The sequence below is a fragment of the Chrysemys picta genome, chromosome 22 (genome assembly GCF_011386835.1).
Source record: "Chrysemys picta bellii isolate R12L10 chromosome 22, ASM1138683v2, whole genome shotgun sequence".
In the NCBI taxonomy this organism is placed as follows: domain Eukaryota; kingdom Metazoa; phylum Chordata; order Testudines; family Emydidae; genus Chrysemys; species Chrysemys picta.
The window spans coordinates 4,742,584-4,763,136 of NC_088812.1; the positions used below are offsets into that span (position 1 = coordinate 4,742,584).

General features: G+C 58.1%; 1 protein-coding gene across 1 annotated transcript in view; it reads left to right on the forward strand.

Moving 5' to 3' along the window:
* LOC101932216 (A.superbus venom factor 1-like) overlaps positions 1-20,553 on the forward strand; it is a 43,235-nt gene that overhangs the window by 7,777 nt on the left and 14,905 nt on the right. Inside the window, exons 7-29 of the mRNA XM_065576282.1 lie at positions 535-622; positions 1,057-1,159; positions 1,669-1,789; positions 2,504-2,619; positions 3,126-3,269; positions 4,063-4,275; positions 4,544-4,738; positions 5,925-6,086; positions 7,067-7,196; positions 8,081-8,149; positions 8,389-8,577; positions 8,947-9,112; positions 9,430-9,515; positions 10,626-10,765; positions 12,100-12,312; positions 12,824-12,890; positions 13,505-13,594; positions 15,258-15,461; positions 16,384-16,459; positions 17,235-17,394; positions 17,568-17,663; positions 18,090-18,240; positions 18,995-19,158. Coding sequence (XP_065432354.1) covers positions 535-622; positions 1,057-1,159; positions 1,669-1,789; positions 2,504-2,619; positions 3,126-3,269; positions 4,063-4,275; positions 4,544-4,738; positions 5,925-6,086; positions 7,067-7,196; positions 8,081-8,149; positions 8,389-8,577; positions 8,947-9,112; positions 9,430-9,515; positions 10,626-10,765; positions 12,100-12,312; positions 12,824-12,890; positions 13,505-13,594; positions 15,258-15,461; positions 16,384-16,459; positions 17,235-17,394; positions 17,568-17,663; positions 18,090-18,240; positions 18,995-19,158 — 3,143 coding nt within the window. The remainder of the gene's footprint in view (positions 1-534; positions 623-1,056; positions 1,160-1,668; positions 1,790-2,503; positions 2,620-3,125; positions 3,270-4,062; positions 4,276-4,543; positions 4,739-5,924; positions 6,087-7,066; positions 7,197-8,080; positions 8,150-8,388; positions 8,578-8,946; positions 9,113-9,429; positions 9,516-10,625; positions 10,766-12,099; positions 12,313-12,823; positions 12,891-13,504; positions 13,595-15,257; positions 15,462-16,383; positions 16,460-17,234; positions 17,395-17,567; positions 17,664-18,089; positions 18,241-18,994; positions 19,159-20,553) is intronic.

Below are 20,553 nucleotides of genomic sequence, written 5' to 3' on the forward strand. Positions count from 1 at the left end.
CTGTGTAGGGCCTCAGTCCTTCCCACCTTCTAGGTGGTTCTTGAGCCCCATCAACCACCGCTTCAGGAATGAGAGAGAGGACAGGGACATGCCAGGAGCCATAGATGCTTTCCAGCTAGAGCTGCGGCAACTAGAGGTAAAATCCGCCCCCCGGTCGGGCTTGTCTCTCATTGACTGAAGGAGAAGAGCCCGCTGGGAGAAAGGCTGACGTAGCAGCAGAGGACCACAGTCCTAGGGGAAGCACCTCTTAGCAGTGAGGTTCTGCTTCCCAAGGACCAGGGAGAGCATCCCGAGAGACCCAGCACCTGGGGTGTCCGAATCAGTCCCAACCTTCCGATTGCCTTTGTTGATCCATCTCGCCATGGCTTATGGCCATCAGCTGCTTCCTGGGAGAGTCTCTCCCGCTCCCACTGTGTATCTTGGACACCGGTTCCCTTTCGTCTCCTAGGACCCCCTTCCCCTGGGGGTTGTGACCTCCAGCCTGATGGCCCCGGGCCCTCGGGTGACTGTTGCAATGTCTCTGATCTTTTGCAGTGCTGCCTAGTTTCGAAGTGACGCTGGAGCCTTCCCAGAAGTTCTTCCTCGTTGACCAGAATGAGCTTAGTATCGACATTACAGCCAAGTGGGTCCCCCTCTTTCTCTCTCGTGCTTCTGCTGTGGTTCAGTGCTGTGGGGCAGGCTTCTGGGGCTCACGCATGAAGTATAATCACCTGGGCTAATGGTTGGCTCACAGCCTGACCTGTTCTAATCTGCATTCATCGGTGTCTCTAGATACCTGCTGTCACCTTCGTAATCCACTTATTTCTCCTGTTAATGGGCTCAGTGCTGGAGTCCATTGGTTATGTGCTGTGTCTCTCCCTAGGGGCTGCTCCACATAAGTGGATAACAGCCGACTACCGCTACCAGTGAGTGGATTTACTTCTTTAGCTCAAATGGTTCAGGCTTTGTGACCTGGGCCAGGCTCACCAGCCCCTCCGTGCCTCAGTTTCCTCTATCCATTAAATAGGAGTAATGCTGAGTATTTTCTCTCCCTGCCATGGTCTGTTTTCCATGCAGGTTCCTGTATGGGAAGCCAGTTCAAGGCCAAGCCTATGCGCTCTTTGGAGTGATGGTGGATAATGAGAAAAGGAGCATCGTGAACTCACTCAACAAAGTCCCGGTGAGTACGTAGCTTCCTGCCTATGATACACTGATGGGGCTGTAGTGGAGTGGGGTGCTTTTTGGGATACCTGCTGTGCTTTCAGAGTCTGGGATGAGAAGGGGAGCCAAGGATAGAGTTTGGATCCATATCCAAATACACCAAATATCTTGTCTCTGGCAACATATAACAATGGGGATAAAGCGGAAATGGGTAGCAAGCAATATAAATTAGAAGTTATGAAGTATAGAAAATTGATAAGGGAAGCTAAAGACAGCTGGGAAAAATCCATGGCTGGCAGAGCTAAGAACAATAAGGAGTTTTTTTAAGTATATTAAGAACAAAAATATCCTAACAATGGTACAGGCCCATTGCTAGATGGAGACGATAAAATAGAAAGAAAGAAAGAAAGAAAGAAAGAAAGAAAGAAAGAAAGAAAGAAAGAAAGAAAGAAAGAAAGAAAGAAAGAAAGAAAGAAAGAAAGAAAGAGGCCAGGTGATTGACAAGAAAATAACTTGTTTCAATTTCAGATCAAGGGTGGCAAAGGCTGTGCTAAGCTAACCAAAGAAATGTTGCGTAGCAGGTTCCCCAACCCCAGCGAGCTTCTCGGCCACTCAATCTATGTGACTGTGACAGTGCTGACGGACACAGGTAAGGGAGTGGTTCCCTTAGCTAGTTGCTGGGTTTTCAGACCGGAGCAGAGCTTAAGTGATGCATAGCTAACCCCAGCAGGCTTGGCACACGGCTGTGGCCTTCTGATCTTTCCAGTGCCTCTGTAACCGGGGATAGAGGAAGCAAAGGGGTGGGTTTTGCTTTGTATCCTAAAAGCAGCAAAACATGGACTCATCTTCATCGTTGTTGTGTTTCAAACCTCGGAGTTCCTGTTCTCTGTATTACAGCAGACCCCCAGCTGAGATCAGGGCCCCCTGGGCTGGGCACTGCACAGACACACAGGGAGAGACGGTCTCTGCCCCAGCTGAGATCAGCGCCCCTTGTGCGGGGCGCTGCACAGACACACAGGGAGAGACGGTCTCTGCCCCAGCTGAGATCAGGGCCCCTTGTGCGGGGCGCTGCACAGACACACAGGGAGAGACAGTCTCTGCCCCAGCTGAGATCAGGGCTCCCTGTGCCGGGCGCTGCACAGACACACAGTTCCCGCCCTGGATAGCTCACAGTCTAAACAGACAGAGGAACAATCACTATCCCCATTTGATGTATGATGAGCTGAGACACAGAGTGATGAATAACTTGCTCAAGGTCACACACCAGAGTCGGTGACAAAGGCAGGCACTCAACCCAGATCCCCTGAGTCCCAGTCCAGCCATCACCTCAAGACCAAACTTCTTCTTTTTTTTAATCCCCAAGGGAGTGACATGGTGGAGGCTGAGAAATCCGGGATCCGCATTGTGACCTCTCCCTACAAAATCCTCTTCTCCCGATCTGCTACGTACTTCAAACCCGGGCTGCCCTTTAACCTGGTGGTATGTCCAGCCAGCGGGGTTGCCGGCATAGAACCTTTATAGTGTTATCTCACAGCCTGATACGGCTAGCTAACAGATCTGCGTGCCATTGGAGAGCAGGGATGATTCGCTTTCTAATGGTGTTCAGCGTGAGAGCCTGCCTTTAGTAGTTCACGAGAAATCTTACCTGGAAGTGGTCATTGGAGCAGGCAAAAATAGACAGACAGGTGTCTGCATTGCAACCACTACCGGCACAGGCTGGCCTCGCTGGGCATAGCGCAGCATAGAGGCCCAGGGTTGACTGAGCTCCCCTTAAGTGGAGGACGTCAGGGTTATTTGGGCAGTGTTGCTGTCATGGGTACAACCAGGCTTTGTAACTGACCAGATCAGACACGGGGGAGGACGCTGACCTGCAGGTTACATGCCTGGGCTGGGAGTATGTAGAGAAGGCTCCCAGGAGACCTACAGGGCACCTTCAACCATCACTAAGTTCACATCCACCCTCTCTCCTGTCTTCCGATGCCCAGGTCTCCGTGGTGAACGCGGATGGTTCCCCCGCCCCCCAGGTCCCCGTGCGCAGCGGGACAGGCGCCGGTGGTTTGACACAGGCTGACGGGACAGTGCAGCTGGCGATCAACACCCCAGCAGACGCATCTCAGCTCTCGGTGAAGGTGCATGTCGGGTCACTCGGGGCAGGATGCTCCTTGGGTCCTGGTGCTGGTTCCCTACACGTTCTGTTGATATAGGAACTGGACCAGATCGGGGACAGGTCTGATCTAGGACCCTACAGGTCCCAGGCCCCGGACAATGTCAAAGGCAGGAGGCAACTGGGTCTGATTCTCTATTGCTCATCCTACCTAAGACCCACCCGCAGAGCAATGGGCCTTCCTGGCTGACATAGCCCTGCCTTCTCCCCGCTAGACCCCAGGGCCAGGGGCACACTGGAGAAGCGAGATGCCCCAGCTGCTGCACTCTGGCTAGACTCTGCTCCTCGTGGCCCAGAGGGGCTGGGTTGGGAGCAGAGGGTAGGTCAGGGCAGCTCTAATCTGATGATGGGGGAGGGATAACTCAGTGGTTTGAGCATTGGCCTGTTAAACCTGGGGTTGTGAGTTCAATCCTTGAGGGGGCCACTTGGGGATCTAGGGCAAAATCAGTACTTGGTCCTGCTAGTGAAGGCAGGGGGCTGGACTTGATGACCTTTCAAGGTCCCTTCCAGTTCTAGGAGATGGGATATCTCCATTAATTATTATTAAACTGAAGGCTGGGGTCTGGGCCCAAGATGCAGGGGGCACAAAGATGGCTTAATTCCGGCAAGGCCCCAACTATCTAGGGCTGGGCCCATGTAAGTCAGTGGGAATTTTGCCCTTGACTCCAGCGGTGTCAGGATCTGGCCCCTTTTAGACCTGATCCTTAGCTGTCTCTGATGAAGAAAGTCCGTTAACCGTCCCCCCTATCGTCCCCCAGGTGGAAACTGTGGTTGCCAACCTCCGGCAGGAGCATCAGAGCTCGGCGGTCTGGGCCGCGGTCGCCTACGGGTCGCAAGGGGGCTCGAGGAACTACCTGCACATCTCGGTGCCGGCCACTCAGCTCCAGCCGGGGAACGCCCTGCCTGTGAGCTTCAGTTTGCGGAACAGTAACGCTGACGTTCAGCGGCAGATCCACTATTTCACCTACCTGGTAAGAGGCAGCCTCGCTGTGTGCGCAGCAGGGGAGGAGACGGTGACAGGGGGCTGGGAGTCGGGACTCCTGGGGTCCCAGCACTGGGAGGGGAGTGGAATCTAATAGAGCAAGGGGCTGGGAGTCAGGACGCCTGGGTTCTATCGCCAGCAGTGGCAGGAGAATGGGGTCTAGGACTCCTGGGTTTCCTTCCTGGCTCTATGTGATTTTGTGCTGTTATCACTGGGACTCATCCAGTGACAGCGAATGCCTTCTGCTTCCCCATCAGATCCTGAACAAAGGGAAGATCATCCGGGCTGGAAGACAGGCCAGGCAGGCGGGACAAACCCTGGTGACCATGTTCCTGCCCATCACTCCAGACCTCATCCCTTCATTCCGCATCGTGGCTTACTACCACGTAGGGCAGAAGGAGATCGTGGCAGACTCGGTCTGGTTGGACGTCCAGGACTCCTGTATGGGAACGGTGGGTTGATCTTCTCCCTGGCACTTACGTCAATATATTTAAATAACCTGATGGATTCTGGCTGAGAGGAGAGCAGGTTCCCAGTGGGAAAATTACTCCCAGGGTAGATCTGACTCAGTCCTTACTCGCTGATTAAACCTAAGATAGATAGGGACAGTCTCGCCTCATGCTTACACCAGGGTATAACTCCACTGACTTCAGCGGAGTGACTCCTGATTTACCCCAGTGGGAGGACAAGTGAGGCCATTAGGTGGGATCTTCAGCTGACATAAATCATCTAAGCGCACTTCAGAGTGACATCCATTTACACTAGCTGAGGATCTGGCCCATTGGGTTATTACTGATTTACACCAGTGGGAGAAGAATTGGGTCCATTCACTTCAGTGGAGTTACTCCTGATTTACACCCTATGGACGCAAAAGGAGAATCAGGCCCTCAGGCAAAGCTCTCCCTGATGATAGGAGCAGAACTGTCAAAAAGGTTCCCGTTCTGCTCAGGCACAAAACAGAGACCTTGCAAAGTCTTTCACAAAAAAGATCAGAGCGAGACCACCCCATGCTGGCATCCAGGGCGCTCGCCTGGGCTGTGGGGGGCATGGGAACCTGGGGTTTCCATATCCCAATGGGCTGGTCTCAGCTCTGAGATAACTAAATCTTCACTGGAGGAGAGCAAAAGATGCTGACTGTCTAGCCCAATGGTTAGGGCACCCGCCTGGTATATTGGAGACCCACTTCAAGCCCCTCCTCCAACTTGGACAGAGCAGTGATTTGAACTTTAGTCGCTGTTTTGGGGTCTCTCTCACTGTCTCATTTTGAGCAGAACTTCCACGCCAGCTGAGAATCTTTCCCCGCAGAAAGGACCCGCCCCTGGCCCAAGAGATGGTTTGCCTTTGAGAGATCAGGGTTGGTTTTTGATGAAAAACTGTTTCATTGAAAAATTCCTGTTCGGCGCTGCCTGAGAAAGGGATTGGCTCAAGTCTCCTCTACTTCTAGCTGCTAGGGGAGCGCTTCTTTAGCTCCAGTGGGCGACGCCGGTGTTTCTACAGCCCAAGGAGAGGGGTTCAAATCCCAAGGGGCAGCATGGGGATTCCATACCCCTGGGAGCCCCATGGTCATGGGGGGGGTCTCCTCATTCAGCAGTCACCCCCACGTGGCTGATCCATTCTTTCCTCTCATCTCCATGAAAGCTGAAGGTAACAGGCGCGACGGAGCAAGACAATGATGTCCAGGTGCCAGGTGGGCAGATGAATCTCCGAGTGAAGGGAGATCCCGGAGCCAGGGTCGGGCTGGTGGCTGTGGATAAAGCTGTTTATGTGTTAAACAGGAAATATAAGTTCTCCCAAGCCAAGGTGAGCGTAACGGCAGGGGGTGGTCAGGTGTGGGGACCGAACCGGGGTCCTCTGTGTCTTGAAGCAGGAGCCACCCTGCTGCCTGAGTGAAAAAAAGGTAATCTTGCAGTAGCCTCTATGTATGTTACAGCCACCCCCGGAGGAGGACAGAGTCCTACCTGCAGTGGGGTTGGGTTATATGAGAAGCTGAGGTCTCTATACCTCTGGTGATAGAGGGAAGTGGGGTCTAGTGGTTAGAGCAGAGGAGCTGGGAGTCAGGACTCCTGGGTTCTGTTCCTGGCTCTGGGTGAGGAGTGGTGCCTAGTAGTTAGAATGGGGCAAGGCTGGGGACAGGGCTGGGAGGCAGGACTCCTGGGTTCCACTCCCAGCTCTGACACTGATGCCCGTCGGGGAGAGGGTGTCGACGGCAGGAGGAGATTAGGGCAGGCGTGACCTGTGAGGCTGGATTCCCCACTACACCCACGATGGGTTTGAGGGAGGACGCCTTCCCAGTTTCATCCACGGGAGGGTCAAATTGAACAGATGGGGGAGAGGCCTAAAAGAAGGTCGTGAGCTGGCTTTGTGCGTGCGCGTGAGCATTGCTGCCCCCTGCTGTCTGGACTTGGAGCTGCTCCACCATGTGTTCTCGACCTACAAGCGTGCTCGTGTGATAGCATGGCCCCAGTGGGCCCAGGTGCTGCATTAAAGTGCTGGTTTCTTTGGGAGAGGTTGAATCCTACTGCTGCCAGTCTGCTTCTTGGGCTCAAGGTCTGACTAGCTGATCGAACGTCCCTTCTGATCTGAACCTCTATGAATCCACCCTAGGTACTTACAGGGCCACCATTACTGTAGGACCCAAGCATCTCACAATCCTGTGCTGTTATCCCCATGGTACGGATGGGGAAACTGAGGCCCAGAGAGGCTAAGTGACTTACCCAAGGTCACCCAGGGTGTCTGGGGCAGAGCAGGGAATGGCATCGTGTCCCCTCTTGTCTCTCCAGATCTGGGACGCAGTGGAGAAGAGCGACATTGGCTGCACTCCCGGCAGCGGCAAGGACCACGTGGGGGTGTTTGCGGACGCTGGGCTGCTGCTTCAGACCAACGTTGGCATTGAGACGCCCCAGCGGGCAGGTGACCCGGTGGTGCCACAGGGCTCTCCAGTGCAGGGCAGCACAGGATCGAGCCCGCTGCTCATACCACATGGGAACAGGGCGAACACAGCCCTGGAAGTCCCTCCCTTTATCAAGCCCCCCTCCCCTGCAGTACAACCCATCCTGGTCTTCTAGGGCAGCGGTTCTCAACCAGGGGCCCCCTGGGGGGGGCCACGAGCAGGTTTCAGGGGGGCTGCCAAGTAGGGCCAGTGTTAGATTTGCTGGGGTCCAGGACAGAAAGCCAAAGCCTCACTGCATGGGACTGAAGCCCGGGGCCCTAAATCCCGCCACCTGGGGCTGACGCCGAAGCCTGAGCAATGTAGCTTTGTGGGGGCCCCTGTGGCGTGGGGCCCTGGGCAACTTCCCTGCTTGCTACCCCCTAACGCCGGCCCTGGCTTTTATATGCAGATAATCAATTATTGTGACACAGGTGGGCCGTGGAGTTTTTCTAGCACGCTGGGGGGGCAGGGGGAGGGGCTCAGAAAGAAAAAGGTTGAGAACCCCTGGTCTAGGGGGTGCTGGTTTGCATGGAGCAGGACAGGGGCTAAGCAGGGGGCGCTTTCCCATGCTAGTCAGCGCTGACCCCAGTACCACAGTGTGGTGCTTGGGGGTGCTGTGTTGCAGGGAGCAGGGTGGAGAATCAGTAGGAGGCGCTCTTCCCTCTTAATCAGTACTGACCCCAGTGCTCCAGCACTGTGCTACCAGAGGTGGGATCCTTTTCAGGGACAACTGTGAAACCAAGACCAGGAAAGGGCCACAGCGTTTCTCCCCTGAGCCCTAGTGTTTAGTCTGACTAATGCCATCTCCCCACGGAGATGCTGCCACACCCCCACGACACTGACGTGTGTTACTCTCTCTTGCCAGAGTCCCGCTGCTCCCAGCCCACTCGGCTTCGGCGCTCGCCCCTGATCTCGGAGAGAAAAGCTGCCAAAGGTAGGTGCCCCTCTGCACGGCCTCGTGCTTGCACGCACTCTTGCACGGCCTCGTGCAGGCACGCACTCTTGCACGCCCTCTCGCACGCCCTCTGCTTGCACGCCCTCTCGCATGCCCTCTGCTTGCACGCCCTCTCGCACGCCCTCTGCGCGTGCCCCCTTCACGCTGCTGCTCTCGCACGTGCCCTCTCCCTCTCTCATGCCCGTGCCGGGCGCTGAGGGGGCCCTGCTTTCCTGCAGCGAGGCAGTATCCAAGCCAGCGCTTGCGGAAGTGCTGTCAGGACGGCATGCAAGAGAACCCCATGGGCTACTCCTGCGACCGACGAGCCAAGTACGTCCTGGAGGGCGGCGAGTGCGTCCAAGCCTTTCTCGACTGCTGCAAGCACATCTTCGAGAGGCTCCCCAAGGTCCACAGAAAGTTCCTGTTAGGTAAGACTCCGTCTGCACTAGGGGAAATGGGTTGCACCAGTGATTAGTATCACCTGCACTAGGAGAGCTGGGCTCCAGGGGCAGGTCCTTGCAAGAAGGTTGAAGCTGCCGTATCCACCAGCTAACGGTCTCAAACAGCAGCCTAAGGGACTTGCTGTAACAGAATATTAGCACCAGGGGTCAAAGCTCACATTTTTAGCTCCGTTGGTCCAGGGTTCAAACCCCCGGTCGGGCCTATTATATTAGCCTGGTTGTAACCCACCAGGCATGCGGGCCCTGTAGCTCCCAGGGAAACACAGGCATTCCCACCCATCACTGGGCTCGCCCTGGCTCAGGGCAGGGCTGACCCCCTGTTTCGCTCCCCCTCAGCAGCATCCGTTCATCGGATGGCCCCCGGGAGGAGCCGGGAGCCTATGGATGAAGTCGCAGAGGACGGGGAGTACCTGGCGGACGAGGACATCGTCTCCAGGAGCCAGTTTGCTGAGAGCTGGCTCTGGCAAATGGAGCTGCTGCCGCAGGAGGCCGATCTGGACGGGTACAGGTCACCCCACTCGAGGGCGAAGGAGAAACACTGAGGGGCAGATTCATCCTGGCGCAGGCTGGGCTTCCCGTATTCCACGTGGCCCCCTCCGGGGCTTTGCAGGGGCACCAGATACCCAGAGCACTGGTGTTCTCTGGCCCCGCCCCTTTCCTCTCCCAGTCTGGCCCCGCCCCTTTCCTCTCCCAGTCTGGCCCCTCCCCATGCCCTGCCTCCACTCGCACTCGGACCCAGGTCTGTTCCACAGGGGGGTTCTTCTCTCAGCAGCCAGAAGGGTCCCCCAACCTGATCAATTCCGCTCCCATCTCTTCCAGGCTGGCTTCCAGAACGGTGCCGGTGTACCTGGAGGACTCCATCACCACCTGGGAGGTGCTGGCCGTGAGCCTCTCCGGCACAAGGGGTAAGAGTGGGAGCCGTGTGTTCACCTTGGACTGGTGACGTGGCCAAGCGGGGAAGGACGGGCATGTGGTTAAAGCACGGGACTGGGAGTCAGGTCTCCTGCCTTTGGGAGGAAGTAGTGGCTAGTGGCTAGAGCAGGTTGGGATCCAAGACAGCTGGGCCCGATCCCCAGCTCTGGGAGGGGAGTGTGGGCTAGTGGTTACAGCAGACTGGGCCTCAGGACTCCTGGCTTTTATTCCCAGCTCGGACATTGACATGCCGTCCGACTCCTGCACGTCATCACTCCCTCGTTCTGTGCCTCAGTTTCCCTCTCTCTGAAACACAGTTAATCCTGTGGAGCATCTTGTGATTTATAACACCCTGATTCCCTTTGCTATGAGGCCAGACGCCTGGGGAGCCGGGGCTAGAACCTGCTACTGCAAAGACAGAATGCTGCCCCTGGAGCAAACAGAAATTCCCTTGCTTGGTAGAAGATGCTGCGGGCAGGTCAGGCCTAAATTGTAGGCCCAACCCAGACCTGAACTGGAGCCAAGCCCGAGCGGGTCGAGCGGTTTTCCAACCCAAGCCCGACTCAGCACCGTTGCCTCCTGCCCAGGGGGTTGGTGTGGCAGCAGCTCTGAGCGACAGCAGCCCGGAACGCTGCTCCTGCCGGCCGCCACGCCCTGCTGCACTGTGTGTGTGTCAGCGGCCCTGTGACTCCTCAGGGCGCTCACTCCGCAGCACAGGGAGGGGGTGGTGGCTCGTGTCGCCACGGACAGGAGAGGGGGAGCCGACCCGAGCCCACCCTGGGAGGGTCTGGATGTTTTCCCACCTAACCCAACGTGGACCTGATACCTGTAGCTGGGTTTGGGTCGGGTTGCAGGGCTCGAACCAGTAGCATCTCCTCTTTGGCCCACTAGATGGCAACATCATACACACCCAGAGTGAGCACGCCCCCAGCGGGGGAGGACAGCCCGATTCCACCCCAGAGGTGGCTGCACTTCGGTGGTGTGATCCTCATATACGCAGAGCTCCCGGACCCTCGCTGCGGGTGATACCTGCAGAGGAGGCTGTGGAAGGTGCCCGCTGCCGAGGAGGGGTGGGCTTTGACTGGACTCCCTTCCCATTGCAGGGATCTGCGTGGCCGACCCTTATGAAATAACGGTGATGAAGCAGTTCTTCATTGATCTCCGGCTGCCCTACTCCGTGGTGCGGAACGAGCAGGTGGCCATCCGGGCTGTGCTGTACAACTACGCCCCCCGGGCTCTCCAGGCGAGTATTGCTCAGCCCTGCCCTGGCGGATGGGTGGAAGATGCCTGTTGGTAACGGGAGTGGTGTCTAGTGGTTAGAGCAGGGGAGGGTGGGAATTATTACTCCTGGGTTCTGGTCCCAGCTTTGGGAGGGGAGTGGTGTCCAATGGTTAGAGCAGGGCGCTGGGCGTTAGGATTCCTGGGTTCTGGTCCCAGCTCTGGGAGGAGAGTGGTGTCCAGTGGTTAGAGCAGGGCACTGGGAGTTAGGACTCCTGGGTTCCGGTCCCAGCTCTGGGAGGGGAGTGGTGTCCAGTGGTTAGAGCAGGGCGCTGGGAGTTAGGACTCCTGGGTTCTGGTCCCAGCTCTGGGAGGAGAGTGGTGTCTAGTGGTTAGAGCAGGGGAGGGTGGGAGTCAGGATTCCTGGGATCTATTCTTATCTTGAAGAAGTGAGAGCAGTGTAACCATTAGCAAAGAGGAGCCCAAGACTTCTGGGTTCTGTTGCTAAAGGTGGGCTGGAGCGTGATCTAGTGGTTGGTGCTGGGAATTAGGGCAGCTGGGTTCTCATCGTGAACAGCTTGCTTCATCTGTCTGTGACTCAGTTTCTCTGTCTATAAAAGGGGGCTAATTATATTTACTCACTTCCGGGATGGGGGGGGGTTAATTAACATACACTTGTGAAGTGAGCCAAGGTTTTTACATGAGGAGGGTGAATGGTTAATCGGCTATGGATGAAAACGAGATTTGTTGCGGAGAATATCACTGCCTGGACTGAGGTTACCAGTGACATACTGAGGTGAACATAAGAACGGTCACAGGGGTCAGACCACAGGTCCATCTAGCCCAGTGTCCCGTCTTCCAGCAGTGGCCAATGCCAGGTGCTTCAGAGGGTGGAGGGGTAGACTGGGGTGAAGAACACAGTGGGGGCCTGGAGGGTAAGACACTTAGAGGTGAGACCCCAGCCACCAAGTTTGCAGTGTGGATCAGAACTCTCCTCTACCTACCCCCACTTCTGGAGTGTCCTGGTTCTGATCCACAGTGGAGACCGGAGCCAGACACGCAGTTTGGATCTGGATCAGAACTTTCCCATAGCTTGCGGAGTATTTGGATCCAGGCTTCTGGTTCTGACCCATAATGGAGACCGGGGCCAGACACGCAGTTTGGATCTGGATCAGAACTTCCCTAGAATGTGCAGGTATTTGGATCCGGGGTTTTGGATTCTGGGTCTCACAAGGCCTAGGGCGGCACTTAGCCTTACTTTGAGGGCTTAGGTGGTTCCTGGAGCGGTGCCAGCCGAACCCACAGGATGGTTTCCCCCTGTGTGGCTGTTACCGAGGCTGCTTGGCTTGTGGTTCGCAGGTCCGGGTAGAGCTGATGTACAACGAGAAGATCTGCAGCTCCAGCAGGCGCGACAGCCGGTTCCAGCAGGAGCTGGTGATCCAAGCCGGAGCCTCTCGAGCCGTCTCCTACGTGATCATCCCCCTGGAGGTGGGGGAGGTGGAGATGGAGGTGAGAGCGGCCGTCCATGGGCTCCCCATCGCAGACGGCGTGAAGAAGAAGCTCAGGGTGGTGGTAAGTGTCAGAGACGGCTGGCTACAGGTCGCGGCATCAGCTGACTGGCTCGTGCTGCTGATTTTAAGCTAAGCATGGGTAGGCTTGTTCAGAAGTTAGCTGAGACCTCCAGGGAAGAAGTGGGGGTAACTCAGTAGGGGATGGTGCAAAGGGCAGTTGCGCTGTAATGAACAAAGCGTCTGGCTCAGCTGGGGGCGCTTGTCCCTTGGAATCGTCCCTGGTGCTAGGGGGAGGAGGGGGGTATTGTGCCCCTGGGGTGCTGGAGCTCAGTAGGGGATCGACTTGGGGGTCCTACTAGCTGATGCCAGTGTGGGAGGGTGGCTGGGAGATGCCCACCAGCCTGCAGGGTCAGTTCTCTGCCGTTGGTCGTTAGTGGCTGGTGCTCAAATGTTCCCAGCGCTGGGGCTTGGTATACGGAGGATCAGGGGGTGGGTTAGGCAGAGACCTCGCCCAGTGTGCCCCCGCTCCTCAATGAGCCATTTGGCTCCTGTCTGGCTTTTCTCTCCTGCAGCCTGAGGGCATGAAAATCTTTAAGAACATCAAGAGCGTCCTGTTGGATCCGACTGCCCGCGGCTCAGGTAGGACCTGTTGGGGCGTCGCCCCCTGTGGGCCCGAGGCTCTGCTTCGAAATCCGCCGCCCCCCTCCCCGGAGAGTTGGTCGCTTATCAAACGTGTTGGGAGGAGCTGGTGGCTTTATGGGGCTGGTTCCACCTCCCCCCCAGAGTCACAAGGCACCGTGCTGTGCTGAGTGGGAAATGGCTGCCTTTAGAGGCTGAGCGGCAACTGATAACAGCCTACCACTGCAGCCAGCTAATGGAGCTAATCCTTTAGCTCAAGTGTGCCTCTGGGGATCCAGCCCAGCTAGCGTGAGGGGTGTTCGGGGCAAAATACAAATGAAATGAGAGCAGTTTAAGGAGGTGGGATGTTTCTGAAGATTCCCCCCATAATCAAACGCCCCCCGGCCCCCACCCCAAGCAGCTTGTATGTTTCATGGCAATGCGGGAGGCCCCAAAATTGCACACGGGAAGATAAACCTCTGTTCCTAAAGTGCCCTAAATTGGGAGCCTTCTTTGGACACTGCAGGGCTCTGGGTGGAAGAGCCGCTCTAGACGCTCTGGTCTCAATTGCTCACCACGCCAACACTGATACGTTCCGGGGGTGCTTCCTTCTGTGATCTGTGTGTTTCTTGCAGCCTCTGGGGAGCAGCTGGAGACAATCGGGCCCGTGGACATGAGTAATGTGGTCCCCAACACGGAGCCAGTGACCTTCGTCAGCGTGAAGGGTAAGGACTGGGGTGGAGGGGGGTAGGCAGAGATGGGTGCAAGAGAGAGCTGGTAGTGGGGTAGGGAAGATGGCAGCAAGAGGTCCCCATCCACCTCGTTTTAACCCGTTAGCACCAGGATCAAGGGCTTTTTCGCCCGGCTGTGGGCACTTAAGCTGTTTCTGATCAGCCCTCGAATCCCCCCACTGTGTGGCTAGGGAGAGAACACTCCCTAGCTTTCATCAGTAGCTCTCCAGGCGCTTTACAAGGGCGGGCAGTCTCATTAGTCCAGGAGCGATAGGCGGCAGGAGCGGCAGACGCTCTAGGGTGACCAGGTATCCGGTTTTCGACTAGAACACCTGGTTGAAAAGGGTCCCTGGCGGCTCCGGTCAGCACTGCCGACCGGGCCATTAAAAGTCCGGTTGGCCGTGTTGCGGGGCTAAGGCAGGCTAGTCCCTACCTGTCCTGGTACCACACTGTGCCCTGGAAACAGCCAGCAGGTCCGGCTCCTAGGCGGGGGGGCCATGGGGCTCTGCACGCTGCGCCCACCCTGAGCAACGGCTCCACACTCCCATTGGCTGGGAACCACGGCCAATGGGAGCTGGGGGTCGGTGCCTGCGGGTGAGAGCAGCGCGCGGAGCCTCCTGGCCCCCCCGTCTAGATACCAGACCGGCTGGCTGCTTCCGGGGAACGCGCAGCGTGGGGCCAGGACAGACAGGGAGCCTGCTTTAGCCCCACTGCACCGCTGACTGGGGGTCACCCGAGGTAAGCCCACGCCCCAACCCCAAGTCTCAACCCCCTGCCCCAGCCCTAAGCCCCCCAAACCTGGAGCCCCCTCCTGAATCCCATACCCCTCATCCCAGCCTCATACCAGAGACCACATCCCCAGCCCAGAGCCCGTACCCCGTCCCGCACCCCAACCCCCTGCCTCAACCCACAGCCCCCTCCTAAATTCTGAATCCCTTGGCCCCACCCCCCAGCCTGGAGTCCCCTCCTGCACCCCAAACCCCTCATCCCCAGAGCCCACACCCCTAGCTGGAGCCCTCACCCCATCCTGCACCCCAACTCCCTGCCCCAGCCCAGTGAAAGTGAGTGAGGGTGGGGGAGAGCGAGCCACCGAGGGAGGGGGAATGTAGTGAGTGGGGGCGGGGCCTAGGGGAAGGGGCGGGGCTAGGGTGTTCGGTTTTGAGAGATTAGAAAGTTGGCAACCCTAAGATGCTCCTAAAAGTTAGGGGGCCACTGGCATCCAAACTATGCCCCCACCTCTCACACTGCCCCTTCCTCCGAGGCCCCGCCCCCTCTTCCCCCCCAAGACCCCGCCGCCCGCTCGCTCCTCTCTTTCCCCTCCCCATCGCTCGCCCTTACGGACAGTAAAAAGTGATGTGGCCATGGTGCCCCCTGTTCTGGCACCCCTGGTTGGAGGGTGCAGCGCCCAACAAGGTGGGGAGGGGCCTGGACTTGGTGTTGGGGGGTAATGGGAGGAGGGGGCGGGACTGAGGGCATTGGGGGGGAAGCAGCTGAGAAGGGGGCTGGCTTTGAGGGGTGGGTGTGGGGCTTGATGCCCACCAGGACAAAGGAGGGAAGAGGTTGGCCTGGGCGGGTGAGGACTGGGTAGCAGGGGGTGGGGAGGGCCCGGTATAACAAGCTCTGCCCAGCTCTCACCCTCTCCCACCGGCCTGCCCAGGGGACATTGTGGGTGACACGGTGGAGAACTCCATCGACGGCGCCAACTTGAAACACCTGATCCAGGTCCCGGCGGGCTGCGGGGAACAGAACATGATCGGCATGACCCCCGCTGTCATCGCCACCCACTACCTGGACAGCAGCCGGCAATGGGAGAGGCTCGGGGTGGATCGCAGGGCGGAGGCCGTCAAGTTCATCACTCGGGGTGAATCTCTCTCTGGGTCGGGGGGGGGGAGGAGTTGGGCCGGGCACCAAGCAATAGCGCCGGGGCTCTTGCTGCCCTGCCCTGCCCCCGGACACTGAGCCGCCCTGGCCGAATTGTCTGAGTAGAGCGGAGCTGGCTGGGAGCCTGGGGTCTGTAAGGGAGCCGGGTCCCAGTCCCTTGAGGAACCTGGTGGATTAGACGCAGGGGCCTGATTCCCAGTTCCCGTGCGTGGGGCAGGGCTTTAAACCCCCTTGGTGCTCTCCCTGTTCTAGGATTGTGCAGGGCCTTTCCTGGCCCCTGGAGTGAGCAACAGCAGCCTTGGGGCTGCTCTGATTTACTCTGGTATGGGAATCGGGGACTAACCGTAGTGCAGCATGCTCTGGCCATGCCCACAATCTGCCCCCTCCACCAGGAGGCTGGGAACCAGCTGGGATCACCCCTTCACGAGGGGAGTCTTGGCAGTGTCTGGGAAGCACCGAGGTAACACACTCATCCTGGCCTGTGCTGCTTACGACATGCGTTGCACCAGCAGCCGTCGCCTTGTGGCAGTATCGCTCAGTGTCAGGGAGACTGAGATGCAGCGTCTAACCCAAAGGGGATGGGAATGTGGGTACGTGGGGCTAGGTCCTCGTCCCTGGGGGGTGGAGATGCTGTGGCAATCTGTACTTTCCTTGGCTAGCAAGGAGCCCCGGGAGATCATGAGATGAAAGAGCTACAGAGGGGTCTAGTGGTATCAGTGGGGACTGGGAGTCGAAATGGGGACTAGTGGGCTAGAGCAGTGCGGGGGTGGGCCTCAGGACGCCTGGGTTCCATGCCCAGCTGCAGGAGCAGAGCGTGTTACAGCTGGGCTGAGCACCTCAAACTGGGAATCCAGATCTTAACTTCTGCAGCTCAGGCCCCATCTCTGATCTCTCGATTTCAGGGTACACCCAGCAGCTGGCTTACCGGAAAGCAGATAACTCCTACGCAGCCTTCACAAACAGACCAGCGAGCACCTGGTAAAGCGCGGGGGGCAGACACCTGGGGGGAACTGTGGCTGAGTTGTTGTCCTAACACACATCTGACTCCAGAGACTCTCTGCTAAAGTCTCCTGTTGCTGGCCTTGTCACGGGGGGGACTGGAGTGGGACCCAGAACACCTGGGTTCAATTCTGCCTCTTCCGCTGACATCTCCGTGTGGGACCGTGGGCAAGTCCCTTTGTCGCTCTGGCCCTCAGGTTCCCCATCAGTAAAATGGGGTTAAAGGCCGTTCCTTTTGTCTGGTTTGATTGTGAGCCCTTTGGAGCAGGGACTGCCGCTGGCTGTGGGTCTGCGCAGCGCCCGGCACAACGGGGCCCTGATCTCAGTCGGTGTCTGGGCACCACCTGAAACAACGAAGCCCCCCATCTCGGTCGGGGTCTGTGCAGTGTGCCCATTACAACGTGGCTGGGGGGCCCAGTCTTGGTTGGGATCCCGGGCAGTCCCCAGCATGACAGTGAGGTAGGGGTAGGATGTGATCTCAGTTGGGGGCCTCTAGGTTCAACCATAAGACAGCTTATGGTCACTCTTTAGATTAACAAATGGTTAAGAGCTGTTGCAAGAACTGGTTAAGAGATTGTTCGAGTCTCCAGCTCTTATACCCGGCTGATAGCAATCGATATGGCTGCGACTCGTCTCCGGGGCATATTAACCCGTTACAAATGTACCCTTCGTTTAAAGAGAGACCCACATTAATACGGGGTCGGGGCGGCTGGCTGCTCCTCCCCCGCTCACCCCTGCCTTTCCTCCCTGGCAGGCTGACGGCCTACGTGGTGAAGGTCTTTGCCCTGGCCTACGAACTGATCGCTATCGACCCCGAGGTGCTGTGCGGGGCTGTGAAGTGGCTGATTCTGCACAAGCAGAAGCCTGACGGGGCGTTCCAGGAGGATGCCCCCGTGATCCACGGGGAGATGGTGGTGAGCTGCTCGCCCTGGGGGGCTGGATCTGGGGCTGGTGTCACTTTGCTCCAGCAGCTTGGGAGCTCGGGAGCTGGGTTCCGAGTTCGGGCAGCGCCTGAGAACGGGGCCCACAGGGCATAGGATGCGGAGCCTTCCGGAAACCCAGCCTTTCCTCTCCCTCCTCTCCCTAGGGAGGGTACCAAGGTTCAGAGCCGGATGCTTCTCTGACGGCCTTCGTTGTCATCGCTATGGTGGAGGCCAGAGACGCCTGTCAGCGGTATGTGGAGGTGAGTCATGCAGCCCGCGAGGCCACCGAGTCTAGCACGTGGCATTTTTTCATCTAGTGACAAGAATGTAGGACTGGGGGCTAGCGACCAGGGGACTGGGTGTCAGGACTCCTGGGGTCTATTCCCAACTCTGGGGTGAGAAGAGACGGGGCAACAGGACTCCTGGGTTCTATCCCAGGATGATCTGGGAGGAGAGTGGGGGTCTAGTAGTCAGGACAAGGGGCTGGGAGTCAAGATTCGTGGGGTCTAGTAGTTGGAGCAGGGGGGTTGGGAGTCAGGACCCCTGGGTTCTATTCTAGTTCTGCTGCAGATTCACCATTTAACCTTGGAAAATATGACTTCCCCTCCCCGTGCCTCAGTTTCCCCAGTTGACACTGTCTCCCCTCTGGGCTCTAATGTGGGCTCCGGGGTCTCGGTGTCTTCCAGAGCTTGGATAGAAGCATCACGAAGGCTGGAGATTACTTGGCAAGGCGCCTGAAAGACCTGAAGAAACCCTACTCCGTGGCCATCACGTCCTATGCGCTGGCGCTGCTGGGCCACGCCGGAGCAGGAGAGAGGCTCATGGCGCTTTCCACGGGTGAGCGAGTCTCTGGCTCCAGAACCCACGTCTGCATCTCAGCCGGGCAGCAGGAGAGACGCTGAGCCAGAGCAAGCCATTGGGCTGCCTAGCCTCGTATCCCCCCTCGCCTTCGCTGTGCGGATCAGACCCACGGGCCCAGCTGGGCTGAGATCTCCCCCAGCGCTGCATTGGGTCAGAGCCATGGGCCTGGTATCTCCTGCTACCTCAGCATAGGTGCTGAGTTTTTCTTTTCCCCCGGGTGCTTCACCCCCCGCTCTGCCCCAGGCCCTGCCCCCACCCTCCCCTTCCCCCGAGGCCCCACCCTCACTCTGCCTCTTTCCGCCCCCTCCCCAAGGCGCCCGCCCGCCCGCTGCATGCTGCTCTCTGCCCCCTCCCAGCCACCAAACAGCTGTTTGGCAGCACCCCCGATCAGCTGTTCGGGAACGCTTCCGATCAGCTGATCGGGGGTGCCGCCGAACAGCTGTGGCTCGTGGGTGCTAAGCACCCACTTTTTTTTCCAGGGGTGCTCCAGGGCTGTCAGCGCCTGTGCACCTCAGATCAGACCAATAGCCCCACCTTGCCTTGTGTCTCTCCCCGATACACCATCAGATCACACCAATGGGCCCATCCAACCTGGTATCCTGCCTCCCTGCCCCCAAAATCAGGACAACGGGCCCACCCGATACCCCTCCCTGCTCCCAGCCACACCGGGCTATTCCGCGCTAGCTGCCGGCTGTGGAGGTGACGGGGCGGGTCCCTCGCTGCTCCGCAGGGGGAACACACTGGGCCGACCCCCAGTCCCGGCTCTACTCCATCGAATCCACCTCTTATGCCCTGCTGGCCTTGCTGAAGCAGCAGAGGTTGGAGCTGACGGGGCCCATTGTCCGGTGGCTGACGGAGCAGCGGTACTACGGAGGAGGCTACGGCTCGACCCAGGTAAATATCACGACTGCAGAGCCCCGACCCAGGCCGGAGGCGGCCCACGTGTGACGTGAGAAATGGCAGGTGAGGAGCATATTGCCTAGGTCCAGGGCATCATCCCATCTCTGGGGACATCTCCTGGCATGGGGCTTGTATTTGTCCCAGGGGAGACTATGCCACATCCTAGGGAGGCTTATGTACTGGGGTGGCCTGGCCCCGCGGATAGGGCATAGGACTTGGAGGCAGGATTCCTGGGTTCCCTTCCCAGCTCTGGGAGGGGAATGGGCTACAGTGTTAGAGCAGGGGGCCTGGGATCCTTCCCAGCTTTTCCATTGTGTTACTCCACAACCTCGGACACGCCCCTTTCCTGCTCCGTGCCTCAGTTTCCCCCTCTGAAAAGCACAGTGATTTCCCCCCTTTGTAAAGCATTCCCCTCCCCTCTGGGGAGCTCCTTGCTGAAACCCCATGGCCAGATTGACGTGAGGTGTGGGTCATTGCTCTGCTGCTGGGGGTTGGGCCTTCCCCCCCCCTTCCAGCTCCCAGAAGTAGGATACACCCCCTCCTCCTGCCCCCCCACGGATTACCACCCTCAGACCCGTTGCCACCACTGCCTCTAGGAGAGAATACATCTCCTTTGGTATTCCTCCCCACCCCCAGTCCCCATGAGGAGATATGTTACCCCCTTCCAGAGCCTTTACCCCCCCGAAGGGAATATGCCCCCCAACATTGCCCCCTCCAGAGCCTTGCCTCCTCCCCAAGGAGGGGTTATGCCCCCGCCCCAGGATTATCCCCTTTCCAAAGCCTTCGACTCACACCCCCATTCCTTGCCAGCCTCCAGCGCTAGCTGTGCCCCTCCCAGTTCCTAGGAAAGCCCCTCCCACAGCCGCTTGCCAAGGCCGTTTGCTCTCAGCCCTTTGTTCTGCATGGCAGACAGAGGGTTCTTTGTTCCAAGGGGGAAGCGCAGCCCGGCTGCCCTGGGTTAATCACAGACTGAGGGGGCAGCTGCTGTGGGAGCCTCTTGTTAAAATCTTGCCAGCGGCTCAGTGAACACGTTGGTCGGTCTGGTGAGATTGAGCTGGTCTGTGTCTGAAACACCTGCCTCTTGGGTCAGGTCTCACCCCACAATGCGCAAGCAGGGCCCAGCGGATCCCATGAAGCCCCAGACTCTGCCCCATGGTCACAGAATCGTGCCACGGAATCTCCGCTTCTAGCCTTTTATGGAAGCTGCCAGCCAAGGGTCACCCAGGCAGCGCTACCTGCCTGAGTCTGCAGACAGTCTGACTTGGCTGTGGGAGAAAGCTGTTAGCCCCTGGCTAGCCCACTGCAGTGTTCGAACCCTCCGGAGCTAATGCTGGTGGTGGAGTATTATTTGCTCCTTTTTTGCTGTGGCTCATCAGAAGTATGTGTTCA